Source organism: Mustela nivalis, assembly GCF_964662115.1.
Source record: "Mustela nivalis genome assembly, chromosome: 19".
Classification (NCBI taxonomy): Eukaryota; Metazoa; Chordata; class Mammalia; order Carnivora; family Mustelidae; genus Mustela; species Mustela nivalis.
Genome location: NC_139038.1, coordinates 37965657 through 37991446, shown reverse-complemented (window position 1 = coordinate 37991446; position 25790 = coordinate 37965657). Strand labels below are relative to the sequence as shown.

The following is a 25790-nucleotide window of genomic DNA, read 5'->3' as shown; positions in this document are numbered from 1 at the left end:
TTTAGAAATACATCGAGAAAGGGACCCATGTGTGTACTGTTATTTAGACATGAGAATTAGGTGTTTCGTATCCAGAGGCTGAGACACGTTTCCCTTCGTTGGGGGAGAACTAGTCCTTGCCCTTCGGGCCGCTCCAAAGATTGGTCGTAAGAGTGAGTGTAAACATCTGTGGGTTACCGTGTGCCGCGTGATGTGCTGAGTCGACCTGGGCGGACAGACGATAACTCCAAGTTCAAACCCGGAGTACAAACAGCGAGCGCGTGAGCACGTGTGCTGAGATCTCGCGTTCCTGCAGGTGTGCCTTCTGGAGACTGCAAACGGAGACGCTGCCGTGTGTGGCGGGGGTTTCTGATGCAGGAGACTTCTGTGTGATCCGGTACCCTGCGGGCCCGCTCGACCCAGATGCTCCCAGCCCGATTTTTGTTCTTCCCAGTCCCAGTCCTGTTTTCTTACAGTGAGATCCTACTTGACAAATTTTGGGAAGACTTTCTTTATAGACTTGACTTAGTCTCCTCTCACCACCCTTGTCCCCACCACTGAAAAGCCTTAATTCTCCCAAATCTAAAGTAAACGAGGGCGCCTGGGTGGCTCAGTTGGTTAAGCAACTGCTTTCGGCTCAGGTCACAGTCCCGGAGTCCCAGGATTGAGTCCCACATCGGGCTCCCAGCTCCATGGGGAGTCTGCTTCTCCCTCTGACCTTCTCGCCTCTCATGCTCTCTCTCACATAAATAAATAAAATCTTAAAAAAAAAAAAAGTAAACGATGTGCAGATAAAAACACCCTCTGCCTTTCTGAAGTCATCCACTGCATTTTGTGGCTCACGGTGACCCGGGTGGGACCGAGCCCTGCTGCCGGCGGTCCCCTGTGTGGGGAGGGGAGCTGGGCTCTCCTGCCCGCCCTCTTTGCTCCTGAGCTAACTGCCAGCGCAGCCGGAGCAGGGTTGGTTGCCGAGAGAACCTGTACCTCTTCCCAAGGCCGGCCCTGAGCACACTTTCCTGAGAAACAAAGACCCAGCATCTTGGGTGGGCCCTGCTCCTTCCCGGTACTTACTCCCTGTAGCAGCCGATGAAGTTTGCCTTGCCTCTTTCATCTCAGTTAAATGGCCGGCTTATGGGTTTTTTTAAACTGGAAACACTTGAATGACATTGAAATCATTTCTTCACGAGAGAAAGAAGGATTTCTTGGAAGGTGTAGAATGCCACGTTGTGTCAGTGACATTTTCACAGACTCGGGGGCCTTGAGGCTCCCCCCGATCAGTTCTGTCCGGTAGGATGCCCGTTTCTGGGAGACTGGGGACGGAGGCTCCCTGCTGCACTCGCTGTGGTCCAGAAGCCAGTGGTCTCACCTCGCTCAGGCGCCTCTGGGAGCCGCGCAGGTCCAGGGCCGGGGTCCTTGAGTCACTTGTGGGTTTCTTGGGGCTCTCTGTTTACCTGGGGAGCTGCTCCCACCGGAGCACCCATGCCCCTTTGCACAGGGGTGCTGAGAGGATGGAAGGGGACCGGTTCTGAAGGACTGAGCCGTCCCTGCCCCATCCGGCCATCCCTTTGGCACTGGGGTCCTATGTGTCCTGAGAACCATGAACGTTGACCTGCTGTGGGCTCTGTCTCCCTGCCACCTGCTGTTCCCCTGTCTTTGGCCTTGTGGATGCCCACGTATGCAGCTTCACGTAGCTGCTTTCTCTCTTGGGTGATGTCTCCGTATTTCCTAATGCGGAAAGCCTTGAAATATCAAGGTCAGAGGATTTGTGCCTGTGACCTGGTTTGGGGCTTGCTTCATCGGGAATCTAGGCACGTCAGTGGTTTGAGGGCATGACAAAGCATTCTGGCCCTGTCACCGAGGTTGGATTTAATGATCAGCTACCAGGATAGATTTAAAGAAGTCTGTCTTGGCCTTCGTAAGAATCTGGAAGTGGGCTTTCTGACACCGTCTGTAATTCGGAAATCTCTCAGCTGATTTCCACATCTTAAGTGCAGGTGATGCAGGAGAAAACGCAGACAGGACAGGACGCTGTCCCTAAAAGGACTCTCTTTGTGTGACACCACAGGGGCGCAGCCTGCAGGTGGCGCCCTTGCCCGAGGCCCAAGAGCCTTTGCTTCTGGGCAAAGTGCTTACGCAAAAATAAACACATGAGTGACCCTGGAGGGCTCGGAAGGAAAAGCAGATGGGAATAACGAAGAAAATGCGGAAAATGGGACTTGAAAGCTTGACTACGCGTCCGATGTTAAGGGTTAATGGAACAGTCCACATTCAGAGAAACCTGTGGCCTGGCTCACGGAGAGACCGAAGTCTATGTTAGGGTCGAGCCCGTGAGATAGGTCGCAGTTCAGAGCCGCGAGGAAAGGGGAAATGACAAAGCACACTCGTGCAGTACACCCGCACCTGCGTCCAGGGGGGCCCTGCTGCGCGTGAGACGGGAGCAGCAGAGGTCCTCACAGATCACCAGGAACAGCAGGAACTTGGTGGCAGGCAGGGTGTTTGACAAGAACGTAGTGAGCTGTTGGGGACCAGTACATATTGAAGTCACTGGCGACTTGACACTCAGGACAGTTACGTTTGTCCGGGTTCCACCTGTCAGGTGGCCCGTCCTGCCCCGGTCTAAGGGAGTGAGCTGGGAGGCCCCCCTGGAGGGGCTGTTGGCCATGCACGGGCCCAGGGCTGTGGCTCCTGTCACAGGAAGCCATCAGGCATTTCCGCAGGCTGTGACCCCGATAATGGACATGTTGGAGCAGGTTGGAAGCCCCACAGGAGGAAATTGCTGGAATGAGCTCTGCTCTGCACCCTGCCGACAGTGGACGGGGAGGGTATGTTTCTTGAGGTAGAGAGACACTCCCGTTTAGGCTCCTGGAAATAACGGGTCCCAAATGTGTGTACAAGAGATCACGCATGTGTGCTGTGCGTGCACACACACAGACATGTGCACACACGCATGCACATCTGGAAGGAGATCACCCCATTTTAACCGACTCTGGATGGTACAGTTACGGTTTTTCAAAAACATTCTCCCTTGTACTTCAGACTCTCACCTGGTGCTCCCAGATGCACAGGCTGCCTATCGTCTGCTTCTTTTAAGTAACAGGAGCAGAGATTCCCCAAATGAAAGCCTACCTGTGTCAGTCAGTTAAGAACTGTTGCTGCTGCTTGGGATACTGGTTGTGTCTGCGTGAGTGAGAACCGCGTGCCCGTGCTCCATGCACAGCTGCGCTGTGTGGGCCTTCCTGGCCATGGGGTGGCCGTACTTCCCTTGTCTACAGCGGGGAGGTGCCCGGTGCGGGCTCCCCCACACCCCGCCCCCTCCAGCTCTCCACCCCACAAAACTGAGGTGCCAGCAGCTCACCCTGAGTGCCAGCATCTGCGCGAGGACCCCACTCCCACCCCGGTGGCCCTGGGCCAGCCCATTCCTCCCCTCCGCATCCACACCTGGCTTCCAGTGCGAAGCCAGGAGCCCTCCCAGGATCTCTCCGGAGTCGTCTTTTTGTTGTTGCTTTTTTGCAAAGTGCTTTCCTTTCACTTGGTTTGATGATAATTTTGCTCAGACATTTACTGGGTGAGGGAAGGATTCCAAAGACCCAGCCCCATTGTGGGTCCTTCCGGTAGCGGCAGCTTCCAGAGCCGAGCAGGAACTGACTGTACAGATGAGGAGCAGAGTGGCTGTGACCTCACGCCATTCAGTGTCTGGGAGACTGATGTTACTGTGTTGGGAAAGGACCAGTGACCTGCTATGTGGGGCCTGCTGAGGGGAGGAAAATGCGGGGTCCCTCCTTCAAAAATTATCAAGGCTTTCAAGAAGGCAACCGTAGATTGCTAAAGGGAACATGAGCCTTTCTATAATCGGGGCCCAGTGTGAATCTCTGGGTAGCTGGCTAGAAGGTTCTAGAGTTACTAACTCTCGGGAAACTCATCTGGCCCCTGCTTCTGGACGGGGCATGTCAGGGTTTGGTGCTGAGGGTGGCAGGTGGTGTGACGCCAGGAGCCCATGACCATGGGTCCCGGAAGCCCGCGACCCTTTCATGACGCGCTGCCATCACCTGGCGTCCCACCTTGGTGATGCCCGCTCTCTCTCCTCCCGTGCACAGAAGTTCATTGAGTTTGAAGATGCCCTGGAGCAGGAGAAGAAGGAGCTGCAGACCCAGGTGGAGCACTACGAGTTCCAGACACGCCAGCTGGAGCTGAAGGCCAAGAACTACGCGGACCAGAGTAAGCAGGTGGTGGGGGCCGCATCGGACCATGCCTGGTCCCGGCTCGGGAGGGGTGGGGGAGGGAGAAAGAGAGAAGCCAGCAGCCGTGTTTTCACCGGGATTCCCTCAACCACGCGTTTATGCCTGTGCCCTGCCAGGTGTGTCTGTAGCTGGCCTCCGATCCCGGGTGGAAATACATAAATAAATAAGGCCCCTTTGATGACAGCGCATTTTCCGTGAGAGTTGAAGCCTGGGCTACACCGCGCCAGGCCCTCTGTAGAGACCCCCGTCGTGGCGCGGCTCCTGTCTGTCCACCACCGGTGGGGACGCCGCTTCTGGACAGTTCATTCGCTGCCACCGTGGTGGCGCTTCGGGGCAGGGGCACGTAGCTGGCGGGGCCCGCAGGAGCACTCTGTCCCTCACAAGGAGAGGCAAGGAAAGTGATTCGGGTGATGTTGATTCTACAGAACTATTAATTCCGTTTTCACGAGTCTTGTTTAAATTTTGTGGCCAAAGTTTCCATGACAGGAGCTAATGTGCTGCTTTCCCTGGTGACCCCAGATGGCGGGTCCCTTCATCTCTCCACCTGGGGGAAGAGGATCTGATGTGCCAGGTCTGTCCCTCTCCCAGACCAAGACTCGAGGGCCCATGGCTAAGGCCAGCGCCCCACGGCTGGGTCAGAGACTCCCAGACAGCCACGGGCAGCAGCCCCTGTACGCCTACAGACACTCTGGTATTTGCAAAATGAAAGCAAACCAAACGGCCCGTTTTAGGCATACGGAGAGAAATGCTTTCTGTGATCACACAGAACCCTAGAGTACTATGCAGATATGAAACCTTTCTGGCTCTTCTTAGAAGGAAAACAATACAAACTCCAAATTATTGGCTGAAGTTCTTAATTCCGTGGCAGCAAGACCGAGAGCCGGATGAGGGGAGAGCAAATGTGTGGCTCCTTCTGCCAGGTGGCAGCCTGCACACCTGCCCAGCAGAGAAGGCCAGGAGGAAGGGCTGCCCCTCCCAAGGCAGGAGCAGAGGCTGGGGGGGTCAGTCCACCCCTGGGGTACAGGCAACGCCCTGCAGTCAGCCTGCACTGGCCATCAGCTTGCTCCACGAGCCTCGTGAGCCTCAGACCCCCACTTCCTGCGACGCCTTCGCTGCTCCCGAGAGTGTGGCCCCCAGAGAGCTGCACAGAGATGCCAACTTGGAGGCCCCTGCTGTGGGGTGGGGGAGCACGGCCCCTGCGGACACTGCAGAACAGGAGAGCATCTGGACCAAAGCCAGATGTGGACTGGTGTCACCTGTTAGATCTCAGGAGGAAGGGTGGGTGGGAGGCGGGTGAGCCCGGCGGGACCACACCTGTGAGTCTCTTGACGGTCATAGGTCCTGCCTCACTCTGCACTTGCTGGGGCCATGGGGACACAGTTGAAGTTTGAACAAGGGCCCAAGGACGGAAGGCGTCCGAGGCTGGTACGTTCACCCGGTGATGGGAGGCAGGGAACAGGAGGCCCGACGGGCCCGCTGACCGGTCAGGTGACCGACCCGTTGCGGGTGGAGCACATGCAGGGCCTGCGGGGGCTCCTGGGCGTCACCCCTGCTGGCCTGGATGCCATGGCCACGGCTTGGTCTGCAGGTCTTGGTACATGTCAGGGATGCTTGCTTGTTCTGTGCCACGTGGCAGATGGTCCTGGGCTCTTTCCCACATCACAGAGGCTGCTCACAGAGGAACTGCCCCTTTCTACGAGCCCCTTTCTCACATCTTGTCTCCACCGGACCACAGCAAGCTCCCTGCATCTCGGGAGCTATTGCCACTCGGGCCCAGGTAGCAGCCCCGGGTGGGCTGGATCATCCTGGTTCCCTCGGCAGAACCGAACATCTTCCACTAACGCAGCACGCAACCACATGCCAGCCAGACCCTCAGGATCTGTCTTCTTGTGGCCCCGGGGTCTCTGCTGGCCATCCCCATCCGGGCTGACGGGCCACTGCGGTCTGCACCAGGCTTCAGTCTGTACTGGCACAGACGGCCCAAGGGCAGGTGCGGAGGTGTGGGGGGTGGGTTGTGGTGTTGACGGGCAGTGGCCGTGTCTTCCAGTTTCCCGCTTGGAGGAGCGTGAGTCCGAGATGAAGAAGGAGTACAACGCCCTGCACCAGCGACACACGGAGGTCAGTGCCCGGCCCTGGTCTGCACGCATGGACGTGGCCTCACCCCGCAGCGGTGCTGTGCGTGGCGATGGCCTGGCTGGCCTTCCTGGCCTTTTCTTTCTGGCTTCTGCTGCCCAGCCAAGGAGCTCTGCCCTGCTCAGTCTGCACGAACATGTCTCTGCTGCTATCAGAGCACCGCGGGCTGGAGGGCAGACACCTGGGTCAGCAGACCTGACCCACATGGCCACATCTGTCCGGTCACAGATGATCCAGACCTACGTGGAACATATTGAGAGGTCCAAGATGCAGCAAGTCGGGGGAAACAGCCAAACCGAGGGCAGCCTGCCGGGAAGGAGGTAAGGTGGGAAGTGGGCGGCAGTGGCCTCTGGTGGCCCGTCATCCCCAGGGTGCTCTGGGGTGGAGGGGGGCCTTTGGGGAGCTGCATCCACCCCAGTCAGGAGAGGGGATTGGGTCGGAGTGTGTGCTGGAGCAGAACATGTGTGCAAGGGTGCCGGGCAGGGCCCTCTGCTGGCCGGGAGCAGTCACGACTGCCTGAGGGAAATGGGGGGTCCGCCCCCATCATCTCAGATCCCGTTAGTGGATTCACCTGCTCACTCAAGTCTGTGGCCTTGACATCGGCCTTCGGGGGGCTTCTGTGGTCACGCGTGCAGGCAGGTGCAGAGACACCTGCGCATGGCGGCGGGAGGGGCGGTGCCAGGTGTGCAGGACGCGCATGCGCCGGAGCCACTGGGTGAGATCAGAAGCCCAGCTCCAGCCCCCGTCTTTCGGGCCGCGTGGGGCAGCTCACCACACGCTGGCGCACCTCGCTTTCTCCTTTGCAAAATGCAGCAGGCGTCACCCAGCCGCAGGATTCGGGAATCAAGGTTCTGATTTCTGTGAGACGTGGGTCTCTGCAGGAGCTACGGTCCTTACCCGCCAATCCCGGGCTGTCCTGCCTCTGGGCCTTGACTGACTGGAATCACGAGGACTGACCGGATGGGTGGGGAGGAGGCGGGGCCACCGGGCGACCCCCTGCACAGCAGTTCTCGCTGCGGGGCAGAGCGGCACCCTCGGGCCCTCGCTGGTCTGTTCCAGGAGCTCTGCGGCTCTTACCTGCAGGAAGGGGGGCTAAGCTGCATCTTCTGAGCCTTCGGTCAGGGGAGGACTAGACCATGGTGTTCAAGGGGCAGACTGTCTACAGTCTTCTCCAGGGTGTTGCCAGCTTGTGGGACACCAAGGTCATCAACCTGGGCTTGGGGAGAGGGTACCGATGTCCCAAGTCCTAGTAGGTGTGAGGAGAAGCTGGAGGCCCCACAGACGGAGCTCAGCTCTTGGTCCCTTTGTAGCCTTGGCCCCTTGTTCCTACAGGCCAATGCCTGAGCGCTGTCACGCCCCGTCCCTGCAGAGGCCGTCTCCGGCCTGTCCATCGGCGGGTGCGCTGCGAACACGCAGGCTCAGGCCCTTACGTTGCGTGTCGCCAGCCACTGTCTGGGCCCAGGGGCAAAGCCCTTGCCTCTGTGTGCTCGAGGCACCCAACTTGAAAACAGAAACAAGGAGCGCGTGTGCGAACGCCGGGCGGGACCTGGGAAGGTGAGGGGACGGCGACATGCTTCCCCACAGTCCCAGGATTTTAGCGGATGCGTCCCTGCTGCACGTTCACGCCCTGGGCTGCTGGTGGTGACTCCGCATCTGCTTGGGGAGGGGGTACAGACTGAGCAGTTTGAAGGACAGAACTCTGCGGGTGTCGCTCCTGAGGCATGACCGTCTAAAGCGAGGGGAGTAACAGCCTTCCGGCTCCCAGCTCCAGAGTTTCTCTCGAGAGCACTGCGACCTGCTCGCCCCCGGCACTCACCAGGAGGATTTCTGAGTGACTGCACATGAATGCCGACCTGGGGGGATGGGGGCCTGCATTCGGGGCCGGGTGGCGGGGGTGGGTTGGGCAGGGCCCTTTGCGCTGGGGCTGTGGCGGCTGGGCAGTTAGGCATCCTTGACGAGCGCTGGGCTCGCGGCCAGTTCCTGAGAGCTGCAGCATTCCGGAACCTTCAGGCTGGTTTCCTGCCAGCTCCCTTTAAGGCAGGAGCACCTCGAAGGTCATGAAGGAGAGCGCCCAGCGAGAAGGGCCTGGTTCTCCCAGAAGCCAGGGAGGTGGGCTGTCTGAACTCAGGACTTATCTTAGACCCTATGGCTAGCACCCTCGGGGCCTGGGGATGCCACAGAAACTGGTGTCCCCACAGCCCCAGGATGACATGGGCTCAGCCCAAAGCAGAAGCTGCTTAGATTCCAAAACCGGGCCCTGAGCTTCCCGGCTATTACTGGGGCTGTCCCTGGGGCCACATCAGGCCTTGTTTCCTCCTGACGTGGAAGAGGGTCCATGAGTGCAGACCCCTGCCTGTGTCTCCCTGTGCACCAGAGACAGGACCTGGTCTGGGAGCCTGTGGTCCCCTGTGTCTTGGCTCTGAGGCAGTCTGGAGCAGGCCCGGCCCCAGGCCCCTCAGTGCTCCCTGTGCTTGGAGTTGGGCTCCGGCCGGTTGTGGCTGTCACCCTTCTGCTGTCGGGACTCTCTCTCGAGAGGGGCTGGCTCACGGGTCCCATCTGGGATCCCCTTGGAGGCTGCACATCAGCTCTTGGAGCCATGTGGGCTCTCCTCCCTCAGGGCACAGGTCTGTTCTACCTGCTGCCTGGCCGTGCCCATTGGTCACTCCTGGGCAGGGCAGGCCTTCACTGCCTCCGGGGACGGCTGTCCTGGGGATGTTTTTCTCCACACCCAGGTGAGGCCCATGGGAGCCCCTTCATTTGTAAAATGGACACAACGGATGCCTAGGAGAGGGAGAGGCTCTGGTCCAGATTCCCTCAGAGGGCGCCCCAAGGCTAGGTGATGGGCATGCTGTCCAGGCTCTCGGCACTCTGGTAATAGGCCTTTCCGGGCCAGAGCACCACCACGTGCAAGATTCCTGCCGCAGGAAGAAGGCACCTGGTCTGTCAGCCGACACCCTCTGAGGGCACGGCCCGCCTCCACCGTGTCCCCTTGGCCATGAAGAGGAGTGTGGCCCTGTAGGGTGATGGCCGGAGCAGCACTTGCCTGGGGGCCGAGGGGTGTTGCTGTGGGTGCAGGCTGCCCCGGTCACCTTGCCGGCCTGCCTGCCGTGTGTACCTTGCTCACTGGCCAACAGAGCCAGCCACCCGCTGGGACTCAGGCCCCTGCAGCTCTTCCCCACGGCCCAGACGTTCTGGGGGCGCTCTGTGTGCATCTGGCCACCCCGCCTAACGCTGGCATGGGGAAGGTGGGTGGAAGTGGAGGAAGCAGGAACCTTCTCCCACCGTGCTGAGCGCGGGCTTCTGTCGCCGGCACTGCTCCTCTTTGGGTTACAGGAAGGCTGCCCTGTGTGCGGTCCTGCTTCCTTGGGTGTCCCCTGCCTCGCCATAGCTCTTTAGAGAGAAAAAAGTACATGCGCCCCAGCTCCCTAGTTCAGTGTCTCCGGCCTCCGCCAGGGGCCTCATCTGTAGTGCCAGGAGCCACTGTCGCCGCCAATCCCAGACGGGTTTTCCTTCACTCCTGGCCTGGTGTTCTCAATGCGTTTTCCTTCACTCCTGGCCTGGTGTTCTCAATGCGTGTGTCTTTAGAAACCCCAGTTAGCGTGCGTGGGCCCACGAATGTGAGCATGTGTGTGCCTGAGCACACATGCGTGCCGGGGCTCTCCGGAGACGACACTCGCCCACCACCCTGTACTGAGTGTGTGTGCCAAGCTGCGGGCCAGCGGCTCAGTGGAGAGGTCACATGTCTGAGTGTCCTGTGTCTGTCATGTGCACATCTGCATGTCTCCACATGTGTTTGTGCAGAGCGGAACCCACCGCCGCAGAGCGGAACCCACCGCCATGCACTCACCCTCCACGTGAGCGCGTGTGACCTGTGTCCCCTGACCTGTGCCCTCTAATGCTGTCTTCTCGTCTTGCCCCCTGTGCTGTTGCCGCTGTGTGCTGCCCTTTGTGTCTGTCGCTGCCCTGCAGTCCTCGCCAGTCATGGAGGAAAAGGTAAAGCCTGGGCCAGCATTCATGCTGCTGTGTGGGGCGCTCGGGGTGCCCTGGGGCTTGGGAGAGTCGGTCCTGCTGGTGGTTCTTAATTGTAGGCCCAGGGCTGGTCCTTGAGCTGCTCAACAGTTTCTCTGCCTCAATATTACCGATCAAAGACGCTCAGTGTGGCTCTTAGAGGCCAGGCCGTGGAGATGGGCAAGACCCAGGTTCCTGAAACAGCCCCAGACTAGGTAGTGGCATGGGGACCCCAGCCTGGCGAACATCCGTGGTCACAGGTCAGACCTCGGGCCCGAAGCCCTGGGCCAGCGCTGCAGGGAGGTGGCAGGCAGGGGTGGAGACCTGCACTCTGGCATTGGACAGACCTGGGCCTGGAGCCGGTTGTGTGGCCGTGGTCCTTGCAAGCACTTTGACCTCTGCGGGCGGCGCAACTCCCCCAGACTGTAGCTTCTGGACGAGCATCGGCATCTCCCAAAGGAGCAGCAGCAGGAGTGCGACAAGAGACGCTGTGGCCGAGCTCTGGACGGGTGTAGGCCTCCAATGGCAGTGCCCACACGTGCCCCCAGGGCTTGTGGTGCAGGACATGCATGGCTTTGTGAGGAGCAGAGAGAGAAGATGAGGCTCGATTCCTGGGAACGACCGCTGTTGCCTGGGGTCAGGGGCCCTGCTGTACATTTCTCCGGTGGGGCTGGGCCCCAGGAGAGGGGCTCCTGCACCAGCAGTGGGAGCCCAATGAGGAAGAATGGGCGAAGGACGGGCCTGGGGGCCTCAGGGGAGAGATGCTGGGGCTGTGGAGGCTGGGCCCCTCCTCCAGGGATGTGCTGACCACACGGCGGCCGGCCCCTTCCCAGATACTGGGGAGCGGGCAGGCTGGCGGTGGCCAGCAGCCTGAGTGGGCAGAGCCTCAGGCCTGCTGAGCTACGGACGCACCTGCAGACTCAGCTGAGATGTGCATGAGAACATGTCCTCTGTCGTGGGACGAAGGCTGCATGTGAGGGGCCTGTGATCATCTGCAGGAAACCAGCCTCCTGGTGGCCTGGGCCCCGACATGTGGAGGTACCAGCGGCTCCAGTCCCTCGGGAGCATGCAGCTGCTGCTACCAGCTCCGTGCCTGCTGCACGCCAGCCCCTGGGACAGCGCAGCCCAGGCCCAGCTCCACGGGAGGCAGCGTCTTACCGAACAGGACACACTGGCCAGCCTTGGATGGGACGAGGCAGGACTCCAACCCAGACTCTGTGTTTTCTCCCTGCTTCAGCTCAGCCCCGGCCGGCCCCCAGAACTGCACAGGGGCCCCAGCCAGAGGGCCCCCGCTCTCCAGAGCCAGGCTTCAGGAAGCTGCCTGCCAGGCTGTAGGCAGTTCTTATGGACGCGGCTGCTCCCCTCCTTCAGTGCCTCAGGGATGCCACCCGCCTTCTCTCTGCAGACCTGTCCAGCCTCTGGGCCTGGCTGCTTGGGATTCCCGAGGAAGCGTCTGCCGGTCCCCACACCGCAGTTCTGGGGGTTGAGCTCTGTGTGTGGGTCTCTGATGCTTGACCGTGACCGCTCTGAGCAGCACGGGCCGTGAGGTAGTTGGCCGGCTCCGGGGTGCGCCGCATCCTTGTGGGGTAGCTGGCCTGGCTGCACACCCGCTGGCGCCCACGCTGAAGGGAGCGTCTCCTCAGGGACCAAGTCCAGCAGGCGATCTGCCACTCCCCATCTCCTGGCGCGCCTTTGAAAGACAGCCCTCTGGGATCCCTGGGGTCCCTGACAACCGGGAAGAACTGCATGGAGCAGGAGAAAGGGGCCCCCGTGGGCTGTAAAGGACACGACACCCACAGAAGGATGGGGCCCTCTTTCCTCTGTACGTCGGTGCTCACGATGTACACCAAGAGCTCCTGAAGGAACAGTGCAGGGTTCAGGTGGGGGCAGAGCGCGAAGAGCCTAGCGGAAGGGTTGGTTCCTCCTGCCCGGCCCAAGGAGGCAGAAGCCCAGCCGATGGCCACCCGGAGGCAGGTGTGGGCTCCACATGGGAAAGACCATCACGGTGGACGTCGCTGCTCAGGAGTGCTCTGTGCTGGCCGCAATGCTGAGGGGCTGTGCTGGCGCTGCCGTGGGAGTTCTTAGCCTGTAGAGCGGCTCTCTGTGACAGCAAACTAACTAAAGACGATGGCCTGGAAGACAGTGCACCCAAGGGGAAGGGCCCCTTAGGCCCACAGAGAAGCTGAGGGGCCCGGAAACACGGGCACAGGTTTAGTGACACAGGACTCGTAGCTCCGGATGCACATGGCCCCTGTGCAGGCCGGGCTACCCTGGAGCTCACGCCCTGCCCCACACGGCTGGCCCTGATCCTGAGCGGCTCGGTCTGCAGGGGCCGGCCCCCTGCGACCGGTGAGCCTCCCATCCTCCGTGTGGGAGCCCCGTGTAACATCCGCTTTCTTACTCTCTCCCTCACATTTCAGCAGGAAGGAGCGTCCCACCTCTCTGAATGTCTTCCCCCTGGCCGACGGCATGGTACGTGCACAGATGGGGGGCAAGCTCGTGCCTGCGGGGGACCACTGGCACCTGAGTGACCTCGGCCAGTTCAGCTCCAGCTACCAGGTTTTGTAGCCGTGCCGTGGAGTGAGGGTCCCTCCCTGTCGCCCATGCTCATTCAGGAAGCATCTTTGTGTACAACCCTTTGCAGCTCCCCCACCCCCGCCCAGGGTAGTGGGGCTGTGCGGAGGTGGTACCAGCTCCAGAAGAGAGCACCAGCTTGGGAGGCCCAAGTGTCAGACGGGGCCTCTGCAGCCAGGGCACACCCCTCTGCTTGGCTGAGCCGAGCCTTTGCTCCAGGGCACAAGCATGTCTGCCCCCCAGATCCGCCCCAGGGCAGCAGCCCTGAAGCCAACCCGGGCTCCAGCCCAGAAGGTCTTGTAGGCTGGTGTCTGAGGTCTACGCTTCTGCTGGGAGAGGGTAGCATGAGGAGCCAGTGTCCCTGCTCTAGATACTGCTCCTTGCTTGTCTGTGCTAATGACCGCTGGGTCTCTAAGTCCCAGGACGTGGCCGTCCTGGGTGTGTGTGGCTAACCAGGGAATGCGCCCCTCAGGGAGGCCCCCCTCAGAAAGCCAGGGGCAGGGACTCTGCCTGGGCTACTGCTGGCTCCGGGCCCATGGTCACTTGCAGAGAGTGTTGGTCTGGGAGCGGAGCCCTGCCTTCACCAGACAGGCCCTGGCCATGTCACCAGGTAAGGAAAACACCCTTGGGGCTGGAGGAAGTGACCCCAGGCCTGGGGCACTTCCCACAGGGGCCGTGGGAGGTCACCTGCGGAAGGCAAAGCGCCTGGGACTCCAGACCTGGGCCAGCCGGTGGATGTGGGGCCAGGCCTTCTCCTGAAATTTCCTCCTGCTGCAGCTTGGGGCTGATCGTCCCTCTGTCCCTGGGTGTCTAGCTTGCCTGCCAGAGGTGGCTTCAAGCTGCCCACTGTGTCAGATAGTGACCCCACTGACTTTAGCTTCGGTTCCAGACTGGGCATGTCTCTGGGACCTCTGGCCCAAGCACTCACCGCACCCCCGTTATGGGCTGTCCTGCCCGTGTGGGGTCCGGCCTGTGGCTGGGGCTCCGGTGCCCAGAGAAGCCGTGGGAGCTGCTGAGGCTGGGGGTCCAGGAGCTGGGACTCCTGCCCGCGGTCAGGCCAGCTTTCTTCCCGTGTCTCTTCTGCCGCATCGCCCGAAGCACTCTTGCTTTTCAACCTGCTGTTTTCTGTTTCAGTTTGTGGGTGTGTTTGGTTTGTTTTTTTTCAGTCACGTTTACATTCTTTTTATTTCATGTTTTAGATTTTAAGGTCTTTCTAATTTCTTCATTTTTTTTTGTTGTTTTTTGTTTTGTTTTTTGTTTTTATGTGCTATATTTTCAGTGTTTTAAGCAAACAGTTGTGGCTACTCATGGTGAGGAATGACCGCTAAGAGTTTGGGTTCTTTGCATTTGGAGGTCACTGCCACACCTTGGTGTTTAGGAGGTTGAGAGGTTTGCTGCTAGGTAAGTGGTGGCCAGGGGAGCGTCCTGTGGGTAGGCGGCGGCCTTTAGGGTCAGGGAGAGCCAAGGACTGGGGGAGGCCGGGCTGTGCGGCACGGTTCCCCTCAGTGACTTCTGGGGTCAAGGAGGTCCGCTGAGAACCCATAGACCCGAGTTTGCCGGGCACAGGCTGGCGGGAACCACGTCCTTGCAGAAGGTGGTCTAGAAAGTGCGTGCTTCTGAGAGGCGCGAAGTCACATACTTGGCCTCCCCCAGTCCTCACCAGACTTTCCCAGGCCTCTGGTCTCCTGTGGCCATTTCTCCTCAAGTGCCGGCAGCAGAGGCATCCCTTGACTCTGGGACACTTGGGAGCCTCTGCTGTGTGGGGTAGACAGACACTGGGGCAGCTCCCTCACAGAGGCTATCAGGAAAGAACTTTTCTTTTTCCAATCAGCCTTAAGTTGTAGAATCCAAGTAGAAAATGCTTGTACCAGGGAGCTTCCAGGGAGAGGGGCACAGGCTGTCCTGTGGGGCATACTGCCTTTGCACATCAGTGATCAGGGCCGGTGGTCCTCAGCTGTGGAGGCAGTCTGGTGGCCTGCAGGACAGTGAGCAGACACTCCCCACCTCCACTCGTCCCCATTTGTGACAGCCACAGTTGTTCCCCTGACATTGCCAAGCATCCCCTGGGCATATAGCGGGCCCGGTTGTGGAACAGTGAGAGTCCTGGCAGAGAAGTATGAGGCACGGTTAGACGAAGCCCGACCTGGCTGTCCTAGGTCCCAGCCTGACGCTGACCACGCAGGTCAGAAAGTGGCAGGTGTCAGGGATTCCCAGCCATCTCTGCCTCCCGGGCACCCAGAGGCAGCCACGGGAGCCTGCCCAGCTCTTCCCAGTGAAGGTGAGGGTAGGTTGGTCCCAGCGTGTGTCCAGCTTTACGGAAAGGGCTGGACACCCCCTGCCATCAGCTCCCCCGGGGCAAGACAGAGCTCCCAGAAGCACCATTTCTGTGGAAACCACATGACCCAGTGCTGTGGGCCCGTGGGATATGCACCGGGAGCAGTAACCCCTCTTGAAGCTGTGCCCCTTCTCTGTACCCCAAGAGGGTAGCAGGGTGTGCGGGGGCTGCTGCCCACTGAGGACCAAGTCGGGGTGAGTCAGGACATCAGTGTTACTAGATGAGTGGGCCGGTTCACGGGTTCTGTCCGCCGGCTGCGCGAGGAAGGACTGTGGGAGAAGATGGCTTTGCTTCCTGTGCTGTCCTCATGCACACAGAGTGCGCTTTCTCCAGGGAGGTTCTGGTTTTTGTTTGTTTGTTTCTTTATTTTTTTTAAAGACTTTGTTTTTTGTTTTTTTAAAGTAATTTCCACACCCAGCACGGGGCTCGAGCTCACGACCCCGAGATCAAGAGTCGCGCGCTCCACCATCGGAGCCAGCCAGGCGCCCCCGCAGGGAACTGCTTAAGGTCAACAGCTGATTGCGGTTTCTAATAATCTCGCTCCCTTGGAATGTTTGGAGGAGGACCCATTCCCTGGAAGTGGGACTCCAGCTTGACCGCATATACGTAGATGCACAGGGCAGGCCTTGAGGTCCACTTGAGCCTTGGGGGTTAAGAATTACACATTTCCTGGTGTCTATGCTCAGGAGGTTGGCACCGCTTCCCAGACTGGGCCCAGGAGACGGCAGCAGCTGGCCGCGGCCCGGATGGCCTGATCGGAAGGCGTGCTCGGTCTCCTCCCTGGTCCCCGTGTAGAGCCCTCGGCCCCACTCCGGGCTGCCCCTGGTTTGTGACCACCCCCGGCTGCAAAGGGTTGCTTGCCATGTCTGTGTAGCTTCATGTCCATCACATGTGGCATCGGCGGGCCATCCCGGGGGGCGGGCAAGCTGAGGGCCCCAAGCCAAGCCCTTTCTGTAAGGGGACTGCAGCCGACAAAGAGACAGAGGCAGCAGCGGGGTGGGCCCAGGGAGTGGGACGGAGAGGGCAGCGGGGGTCCTCCTGTCCCCTCCAGTCCTGGCTCAGGGTGCTGTTTTACCATGGCTAGAGCAGCCTAGTGAGGAGGCCTCTTGGAGGTGGTGGAGACCCCTCCTGACCCTGCACAGTGTGGGTCACCGGGAGCCTCGGGGGCACCGACCCACATGGCGAGCTTCTCCCTTCTTGTGTTTGGCCCTAGTGTCCACAGGATGAGATGTCCGAGTCAGGCCAGTCTTCGGCGGCTGCCACACCCAGTACCACCGGCACCAAGTCCAACACGCCCACGTCCTCTGTGCCCTCGGCCGCGGTCACACCACTCAATGAGAGCCTGCAGCCCTTGGGGGACTACAGTGCGGGCACGAAGGGCAGCAAGCGGGCGCGGGAGAAGCGCAACAGCCGGAACATGGAGGTCCAGGTCACGCAGGAGATGCGGAACGTCAGCATAGGTGCTGCTGCTGAGGGCTTCTGGGGCTGTGGTGGGGAGAGCTCATCACCTGCCCTGCTGCCCCGTTCCTGCCCTCCATCCCCTGCTGCTCCGCCTCTGTCGCCCCGCCCCCTGCTGCTCTGCCCCACATGGTCCCCGCCCCCCTGGAGTTTTCCTTTCCAAATATGGATCTTCAGATCTTCCTTTGGGCAGATATATCAGTCCCCTCAAGCCACGGTAACAAAACAGCACAGACCAGGTGGTTTAAGCACAGACACTTGCTTTCGCACAGTCCTAGAGACCAGGAGTGAGCGATCCAGGTGTCTGGGTGTCGGGGCTGGCTCCCCTCGATGCTCGCTCCTTGGTGTGCATAGGGCCTGCGTCCCCAGCCCTTCCTCTTATGAGGGCACAGTTGTGGGATGGGGTCAGGGTCCGCCTATGTGGCCTTATTTGACCCGCCACCTCCTTAAAGGCTCCATCCCCAAATGCAGTCCCATACTGGGGCCATGACTTCAACACATGGATTTGGGGTCACACTTGGCCTCTGGCAGTGCACCCCATCCTCCCGCAGACATACTCAGTAGAGGAGGGGGTGGAGGAGAAGAGGACATTTGGTCTGTTCATCAGAGGTCATGAGAAAGAGCCGTGGTTCCGGGGCATGGGCCCCAGCTGGCCACCAGCCAGGGAGGAGCCCTTCCTGAAGGTCCCTGGCTGGCGGTGGTCCAGTGTGGGGTTGTCCAGACATGGGACCAGTGGTTCCTGTGTGTCCCCCCAGGCATGGGCAGCAGTGATGAGTGGTCTGATGTCCAAGACATTATTGAGTCCACCCCAGAGCTGGACATGAGTCGGGAGCCCCGCCTTGATCGCATGGGCAACAGGTACTCACTGGGTCTGGCCAGTAGGGTGGGCTCTCTGTTCACCATGGGCCTTCAGCAAAGGTGTCCCCTGTAGCCTTGCATAAGCAGCATTGGCACTGACCGGCCGTGTGGACGGTGTTGGAGGCCCCCGCACACGGCCGGTCTCGCCGGCCCTCACCCTGAGCTCCCGGCTGCATGTCCTCACAGCCCGACCCAGGGGATCGTGAACAAGGCATTTGGCATCAACACGGACTCCCTGTACCACGAGCTGTCAACTGCAGGATCGGAGGTCATCGGGGACGTGGATGAAGGAGCCGACCTGCTAGGTAAGCCCAAGCCCCCTCCCCGGAAGACCAGCACCTGGAACTTGCCTTTGTTTCTCTTGTTGTAGTAGAAGCAGTGTCTCTGTCAGCCGTGAGCCAGGAGCTTCTCACGGTTTTGTCGGGATGTATTTCATGTATCATAAAACATACCCACGTAAAGCGTACAGTTCTGTGGGTTTTAGAGTTCACACAGAGCTATGTTACTTCCTAATTTTAGAACTTTCTCTTTGAAAATGAAACCGTGCCCTTGAGCACTCAGCCTAGGTAGTGTTCTAGTAGTTCTCCTCAAAGGAAATGCCCGGACAGGGTCACTGTCTGTCTGCGAGCCCGTGGTCAGCCCCGGAACGCCCTGCACCTGGGTCAGAAATGGGTGCAGAAACCCATGGAGACTCACTCCTCGTCCTCTTTCCTGTCCGGGGATGGGCGTCTGGCACCCCGGGCGTCTGCCGGCAGTGCCCCAAGGCCCTCAGCACTGCCGGTAGGAAATCGGGTGCTCTCAGTGGCATGATTGTGTCCTGAGGCCCGGCTGCAGGACAGCAGCTCCCGGACCCTAGCGCTGCACTGGGCCCCTGCTTCCCAGCGAGATGGGCTGTGGGACAGAAGGAGGTGGCTGTGTTGTCAGGGGAGCAGTGGTTCTGTTTCGTCCTCTTCCCACACCATGTCCATGGAGGCAGCTCGCGGGGACGGGTGCTCCTCGGTTCCCTCGGCTGGGCCAGGGGCTGCAGCTGGAGCCAGGGCCGCCGCGTCAGTGAGGGGAGGTGCCGATTCCAGCAGGCTGGGGGGGGGGGGGGCGTGAGGCTGTCTGCGGGCGCTGTGGCCCGGACATGGTTGCCTGCTGTCCAAGGGGGCAGGGCTGCCGCCATCTGGGACTCTGCTGCCAGCCTTCCTGCTGCTGGACCTCTCCTGTGATCAACACTGGGGACCGTTTGCCATTAGGGACTTGAGGGCACTGGCTAGAGTGTGTCTGTGTCCCGCTCAGCTGCTCTGTGTGGACTGCACCGTCTTGGGTGGCTTGGCTGGGCTTCCAGCGGCAGACGCGGCCAGGCCCGAGCCCACGAGGGAAGGGCACCAGCAGGTGTTTTCTGTCGGGCACACACTCACTTTCTTTGCCTTAGGGCTTTGCCAGGTTGATTGCCTGACTTGGGGCGTGGGGATCTCCCAGGAACGCAAATCCTCATGGCGTCAGCACCAGCAATGTCTTGGGCCCAAACTGGAAGTTTTTTCCAGCTAGTTTTTAAATTGTGATGGAAAACACATAATACGAAATTTACCTTCTCGCTGACTTTTGAGCGTACCGTTCCGTGTGATCGGGACGTCGGCCCTCGCTCTTGAGGCCAGGAGAAAGAGCAGGAGGAGGCCTGCCTTCGGCAGCATGTGTTTCTAGTGAGATTTTCTCATAAGGGGAAATCACGTTTAATATTGTGACACCCTGCCACTCTCCTTTATGGGCCTCAGGTAACCCTACATGCGTTCTAGTTTTTATTTTTGGAAAAGCAGTATGTGCTTCTAATATCAGAAACTGCCAAGAGAGTAAAACCATGCAACCCCACGCCACTGCCGTGACACCTAAGTTCCTCCACTCTCCCAGGCCCGAGTACTGCCGTGGTGGCCATTGCTGTCGTAGATCCTGCAGTAGAAGCGTGTGCCCACCCTTCTGATGGCTTCTTTACTACAGATTTCTAGAGCGGGAGCCTTGGGGTAAAGGTGTGGGCTCCTGCAAGTGGCCGCACACTGTTTTCCCCGGCGGGGCTCTGCCCGACCTCGCGCTGCCAGCTGCAGGGGCCCGGCCTGGCTGGGCACGGGTGCTGACCCGCCGGGCTGGAGGTGGCCCGGGAGGGAGCGGGCCTCAGCAGGGCCCCTGCGGCGGGAGGAGGACATGGGTAGCCATGTGTGCGGTGTGTTCGCGATGGAGCGCCATTCTGCCGGGGCTGCCACGGAGGCTGTGCAGGCGAGAGGGCAGCACCTAGCAGGCCGCTGTGTGCCTGTGAGCATCTGAGGATTTGATGAGCGATGACAGCCTCTCCCTCTGAGGACGCATGCACCCAGCAGCTTGCGTGTCCATGCCGGGCTCTGTAGGCCCAGCCTCACACGCCCATTCCTGGCCATAGGTGGCTGGAGGCATCCCGTGGTGTGCTCAGGGGTGGGAAATGGAGTGTCTAGGAGTGGGCAGAGCTGGAGCCCGCCGGACCCTGCTGTGTGGCCAGTCTCCTCGTGACAAGGTTCCACCCTGCAGCGTGGTCACTAGAAGAGTCTTGCCAGCATTGGACATGCACGGCCACCATTCATCTGGGGTAGCACTGTTGTCCCCGTGTCATGGAGGAAGAAACCAGTTCAGGGAGGGCAGGATGAGCAGCAGAGTCAAGACCCAGACCAGGTCGGACCTAGAACAGCAGCCCCGACTGACCACCCATTCTGCCTTTCGTCGCAGCTCTGTTGGCATGGGACACGCCGCCCAGTTGGCCTGCTTGAGGTGCATGGCCCCATGTCTTGGAACATGTGGAGCAAATTCCGAGTCAAGGGACCATCATTGGTAGACAACATTTCACCAGCAGAGGAGACCCGTGCCCATGGGCAGTCCCGTCCCTCCTTCTGCCCCCAGCCCCTGGCGGCCACTCCCCTGCTTCCCATTCTGCACGGCAGCCCCCTCTGAGCGTTTCATACCCGTGGTCCTTCTCCACGTGGCCTCTTTCCTTGAGCGTGATGCCTTGAGGTTTGCGTGTGTCCTGGAAGGTGTCAGAGTCACGTTCCTTCTTATGGCTGAGGCTGGCGTGTTGCCTGCATAGGGCACACGTCATGTATCCATTTGTCCACGGATGGTCGCATGGGTCATTTCCACTCTCGGCCACTGTGGCTCGTGCTTCTGCTAATTTGGTTCCTCACGTGGTTCTACAGGATTACTGGTGCTGACCAGCCTCCTTGCTGCCTGGTGGCTCTGGGTAGCCTTCCTGTTGGTCCCTACCATTGGCCACAGTCTCCCGCCTTGCCCTGCGGCTCCAGGCCATGGGGCTATCCCCTCCCTCCCATCTTCAGGGCTGTGGGGTCTTTTGGCATCACTCCAGATCCCACTGACCTAGAGAAACTGCAACAATGGTGATGGCAGGAAACAGGACAATAGGCAGTGCTTGTCAGTGAGCTTGACCTGCAGGCCATGGGGTCATGACTCCCAGGCAGATGTAGGACAGCTCCTAGAAGGGCGGTGGTGTCTGGTGAATGTCCTGGGGTCACTTCCCTAGAACAGAGAGTGCCTGGTGTGACTTTCTTATGAGAAGACCCAACCCACGCATCTGCTGGGTCTTTGTTCTGAGAAAGCAGAGATCAGAATCCTTCCATCATCGAGTGACGGGGGTCGTGATTCACTGTGCGCTCGCATGTGTCAATGTCTGTGGCCACCTTGGAAACCGCTTCGTTCTGGCTGCGCCCATTCTTGGGAGTGGAGGAGCCTCCCAGAGCCTCAGGCATGACAGGCACCCGCAGGCCAGCCAAGGGGTTTAGGAGGGATCAGTGCCGTGCACTTTGCTAACAGGGAGCCAAGCAGAGGAGCCCACTTGTTTTCTGGCAACGTGGAGGGAGGAGGTGGCCTCAGCTGCGGTCCCCTCACCGAGCTGTCCGTTCCCGTCTGCCAGGGTAAGCCATCAGGATGGGAGTCCCAATTCCCCAGCACCACGTGTCTTTCTGAAGACGGCCGTCGGAGAGCTGGGTACCTGACCTGACCCAGTGGGGCTGCTACACGAAGAAGCCTGGGGCCAGCAGGGGCTCTGGTAGTCTCCATTCTGCAGCTGTTTTTGCCATGGAAAGGTCCAATGGTCCCAGAAACACGGCGGTGCCCTTGGCTCGGCTGAGGGGAGCACCCTTCTGAGCTCTGGGTGTCTGCTCTGGCTGCCCCCGCACCTCTCCGCATTTGGACCATGAATTCTAGTAGCAGAAGAGCAGGGAAAAGACCCTGGAAACGCAGGTCTCCTTATGTTTCACTCAGCTCCTGCCACGGTTTGCCAGATGCACCATTATTTGAGAAATCTCCAGGAAAGCAAGGCCTTGCTGCCAGTACAAGGAGGAGAAGCTGTTGAACGTGAAGCCTCGTCCGGTCCCAGAGGCACCTCCCTGCGACGGTGTGCCCCTTGGAGCCAGCGTAACTGGGGAGTAAGGGAATCCATGCTTGGTGACTACTCGGTGAGTGCTGGGGAGACCGTGGGCCCCCAGAGAAGCCAGGCAACTCGACTCAGAACCTGATGGACGGCACAGGCCGGCTGGCCCTGTGCTCTCTGCGGTGCTGTGCTTACGTCAGAGGTCCCGCCTACGTGGCAGCCAAACCCAGAACGTGTGTAGAAATAACCTTGAGAAAGACACAAACCTGTGTGAACAGAATTGGGAAACACGACCGAAGAGCAGAAAAGAGGTCTCGAAAACCAAGACCCACAGGCCAAGCTGCATGAGCCTCCCATGACTCGCAGAGCAGCCCGCGGTGCCGGCGTAAATTCACTTTATGGGTAGAGTCTGAAGTTCATCCAGGAGAGCAAACGTGAGAGTAGCGCAGAAATTTCTGAGAAAGAACCAGGTTGCAGGGTTGCCCGATGTTCTAAGAACAAAAGGTTTTACGCACGTGGGACCAGCGACAGCCCGACAGCCCCGCCGGGCCCTGTGAGTTCCTGGTGAGAGCTGGAGCCGTTGTGGGAACTTGGGTAGGACAGACACAGCACTCAAAGCCACTGGAAATATGGTAGATTCGTGGAGGAGAAGTCTGGTCCCCACCTTTGTACACAAAAGACTTCTAGTTGGATTGAAGATCTGAACATAGAAATTCAAGGTCGCGCAGCTGGAAGAGAGGTGGAGATTATGTTCCTAATCTGGGCCCCCCTGTGGCCATGGCCACAGAGGAAAATACTGACAGGGGGGAGGTGTGCTACTTAAGAAAGATACATTGTTTCCTACCCAGGTGATCTCCAGCCTTAATAGAAGTGGCTTACAATAGGGTGAGGGTTGGGTAAAAGGGGATTCACAGAAGATACCAAGAAACGTACCTAAAGGATGCTCAAACTTCAAGAACAACCCAGAACTGAAAAGGGGACACGGAAGTAACTGCTCCGAAGATCCACAGAAATGAAGCAGGTGCTGCTGTGCCCCACGGCCAGGAGGTGGCAGTGTGAGGCCACGGCCGGGTATAGCCTGGCCGCCGGCAGGGGTCTCCGGGATGGCAGCCTTTTTCAACAGTGGGGTGAGCGGGCCCGTGTGCCCTTGAGTGATGGGACCGGGCACTGGTGCAGAGGATCGGGGAAACGGAGCACCTCGAATGGGAGCATGGCTAGCCTGGTCGTGATTTTGCTCTTGAAATGCCAGTGTTGATCCAGAAGGAGTTCAGAGGAGATGAGCTGTTGATGGTGGCTGCCCGGGGCAGGGACAAAGGCATATCCGCCTCTGACCCAGGGCGCCTGTTTCTTGTTTAAATTCCGACACCAAATTATATACGTTGGTGTTTAAGTCAGGTGACTTTATACTACTGGCTTCTTTGGGAAGTGACCGCAGAGCGGTAGTGTTGTGGCCCGTCCCCAGCAGGGCAGCACAGAGGAGTTTGGACCCCAGTGAGGAAGGCACTGCCAGCCCCACACGCCCGCTGCCCCTGCTGCCTGCCCTCCCTCTCCCTCCCTGCAGCCAGCCAGATCTGCTTCCGTTTGTGGTTGGGCGGCTCTCCCTGAGGTCATGCCCTTCCTGAAGGACAAGCTGGCCGGAGCCTGTAAGGCCAAGCTCACGCACTCTAGGGCAGGGAGGAGGCACTCAAGCTCACGCAGGAGTCTTGGGCAGTGTGCCCACGCACGCACACGTGCGCACACACACACCTGTACCCACACATGTACATGCATATGCATGCGCTTGCCCCACGCGTGCACATGCACACGCACACCCCTGTGCCGGCAGTGCACACACACATGCCCCACACAAAGTACCCGTGCACATGCAGGCATACGCATACCCCACACATGCACCTGCGTACCCTACACGTGTGTGCGCGCACATACTCCCTCCCCTTCCCAGTTGTCAGCTGCAGAGACACCGCCCTCCTGAGGGCTGAGCAGGTGTGGGACCTGGCACTCTGGGTCCCATCCCCAGTGGGATTTACCACCCATGGGCCCTGTGACATCTGCTTGTACTCCTTCATGCCTTTTCAGTGTGGAGATGGCTGTTCAGCATTGCTTTTTTTTTTTTAATAAAAATCTATTTTGTTGGTTCCAGTCGCCAACTGACCTTTGTCACTTCCTTCCCCCCTGTCTCTCTCTGCTTCGCGGGACATGGCCCCAGGGGAGTTCTCAGGTGCGTATCTCACCCATCTGTCTGTCTGCATCCCCCTCTGCCCACGGTAGCGTCCAGCTGGAGTGGGTCGGCTGCCGTCCAGTCTCCGCTGGCTGTGCAGCCTGTCCCCTTCTGGTTTCTTTCCAGGCCACTAAGGCACACGTGCTTTTGCTCCCCAGCCCCCCTGCCGCTCAGAAGCTTACTTTGGTTTGCTCTACTACTACCCACTGACAGCGGCCTTGACCCCGTCCTTTCCGAGGCCGGCCGTTCCCCAGTGCCGTTTTCTAAGGCTCTATGGAGCCATCAGAAGCATAGGACAGTTTGGATGGGACTGCAGACCCAGTTGCGTGTTGTCTCCCCTCTGTCATATGTACCCCAGAAGTCAGGGGTCCTCTTCCCACATGGCAGACTCAGTTCCTGCTTTCTCCCTCTCCTCCCAGCAGGAGACCCCGAGCCCACCCACATGATGTGCACCCACCTAGTGTGCTAAAGCCATGCTGGCTCCCCGGGTGCCACTCTCCCTCAGTTGCAGACACGCGCCCCTAACCCCCGCCCTTCCCAGCTCAGGGCTTGGGTGCACTGCTGACCCTCCACCTCACCATTCAGGTGCTGAGGCCTGGTGGTTTTTCCAGGAGGAAGAGCTGGCTCCACGCATCTCCCACCCCTCCATCCCGCTCCAGGGTGCACCCCAAACCCGGAGACCAGTAGCCCTAGTGGGCCACCCCCCTGCTGCTCACACAGGCTTAATGCGCTTCTTTTTTCTCCCTTCCTTCCGTCTCCCTGCCGCCCCGGCCGCCCGGCTCCCGTGGGACTGGGATGGCTCTCCTAGTGCGCCATGATTTCTTTGGTAAGGCCAAGGCCCCGTTTCAGTTCGCTTCTCCTGTTCCTTCCTTCTTCTGTGGGCCTCACACCTTCCTGCTTCGCGAGCTGGTCGCTTCGCTCTGTGTGGTGGAGCAGCGGTGGGGCCAGCAGGGGCCACAGGCTCTCCTGGCTTCTAGCCCCAGGGTGGGGGGGTTGGTTTCAAGTCCTGAGTCCCCAGCGCCCTCCCTCAGAGCAGACCCTGGACAGGCCGAGGGGCGGGAGCAGAGACAGCAGTCAGAGCCCGTACCCGGCACACCGTGTGCATAGGTCTCGTGTCACGGTTGTCCTTGACGGGGCGAGTGATCAGGAGGGACAGACCCTGGGCTCTCGAGGCTGTCTGTCATCATGGCTGAGTGCCAGTATTTCAGAGTTTTTGTGACTTGCCTGCAGACAGCTTAGTGCTGGGGTCCACCTTGGGGCTTGGTATAGAGGAGCTGGAGGGGCCCCTCTGGGCACCAACCCCAGGGAGTGCGGTCCTCACTTTCACTCGCTCCCTCCCTGCTGCTGTGCCCCAGGGAGGCCACCTGCCCTCCTTGGCCCCGAGCTCTCTGCCCTCTCTGCCGTCCTGCGCTGTCTTCTCTGTCCCCATCACCACGGTTCCAACCACCACTGTCCTGGGGACAGCTCTGAGAACGGTCTGCTTCACGAAGGCCTTAGAAATCACAGGGCTAGGGAGTTGCTGACAGGGGACAGAGACTGAGGCCACCCGGTGGGGCTGGTGCCGCCTGAGCCCTCCGACGGTACACAGATCTCCCGTGGATAGAG

At 59.7% G+C, this 25790-nt stretch overlaps 1 protein-coding gene across 18 annotated transcripts in view; it reads left to right on the top strand.

Annotated features, from left to right (window-relative positions):
* MAPK8IP3 (mitogen-activated protein kinase 8 interacting protein 3) overlaps nt 1–25790 on the top strand; it is a 45804-nt gene that overhangs the window by 9206 nt on the left and 10808 nt on the right. For 2 of the 18 annotated variants that reach the window (XM_082713509.1, XM_082713510.1), the window contains exons 2-8: nt 4074–4194; nt 6265–6335; nt 6579–6670; nt 12779–12917; nt 16481–16727; nt 17481–17583; nt 17770–17888. In XM_082713509.1, coding sequence (XP_082569635.1) covers nt 4074–4194; nt 6265–6335; nt 6579–6670; nt 12779–12917; nt 16481–16727; nt 17481–17583; nt 17770–17888 — 892 coding nt within the window. Of the gene's footprint in view, nt 1–4073; nt 4195–6264; nt 6336–6578; nt 6671–10319; nt 10344–12778; nt 12918–14211; nt 14334–15669; nt 15775–16480; nt 16728–17480; nt 17584–17769; nt 17889–24173; nt 24186–24993; nt 25012–25790 lie in introns of those variants that run through there. The other 16 variants (XM_082713500.1, XM_082713499.1, XM_082713502.1 and 13 more) reach the window with 15 other exon arrangements.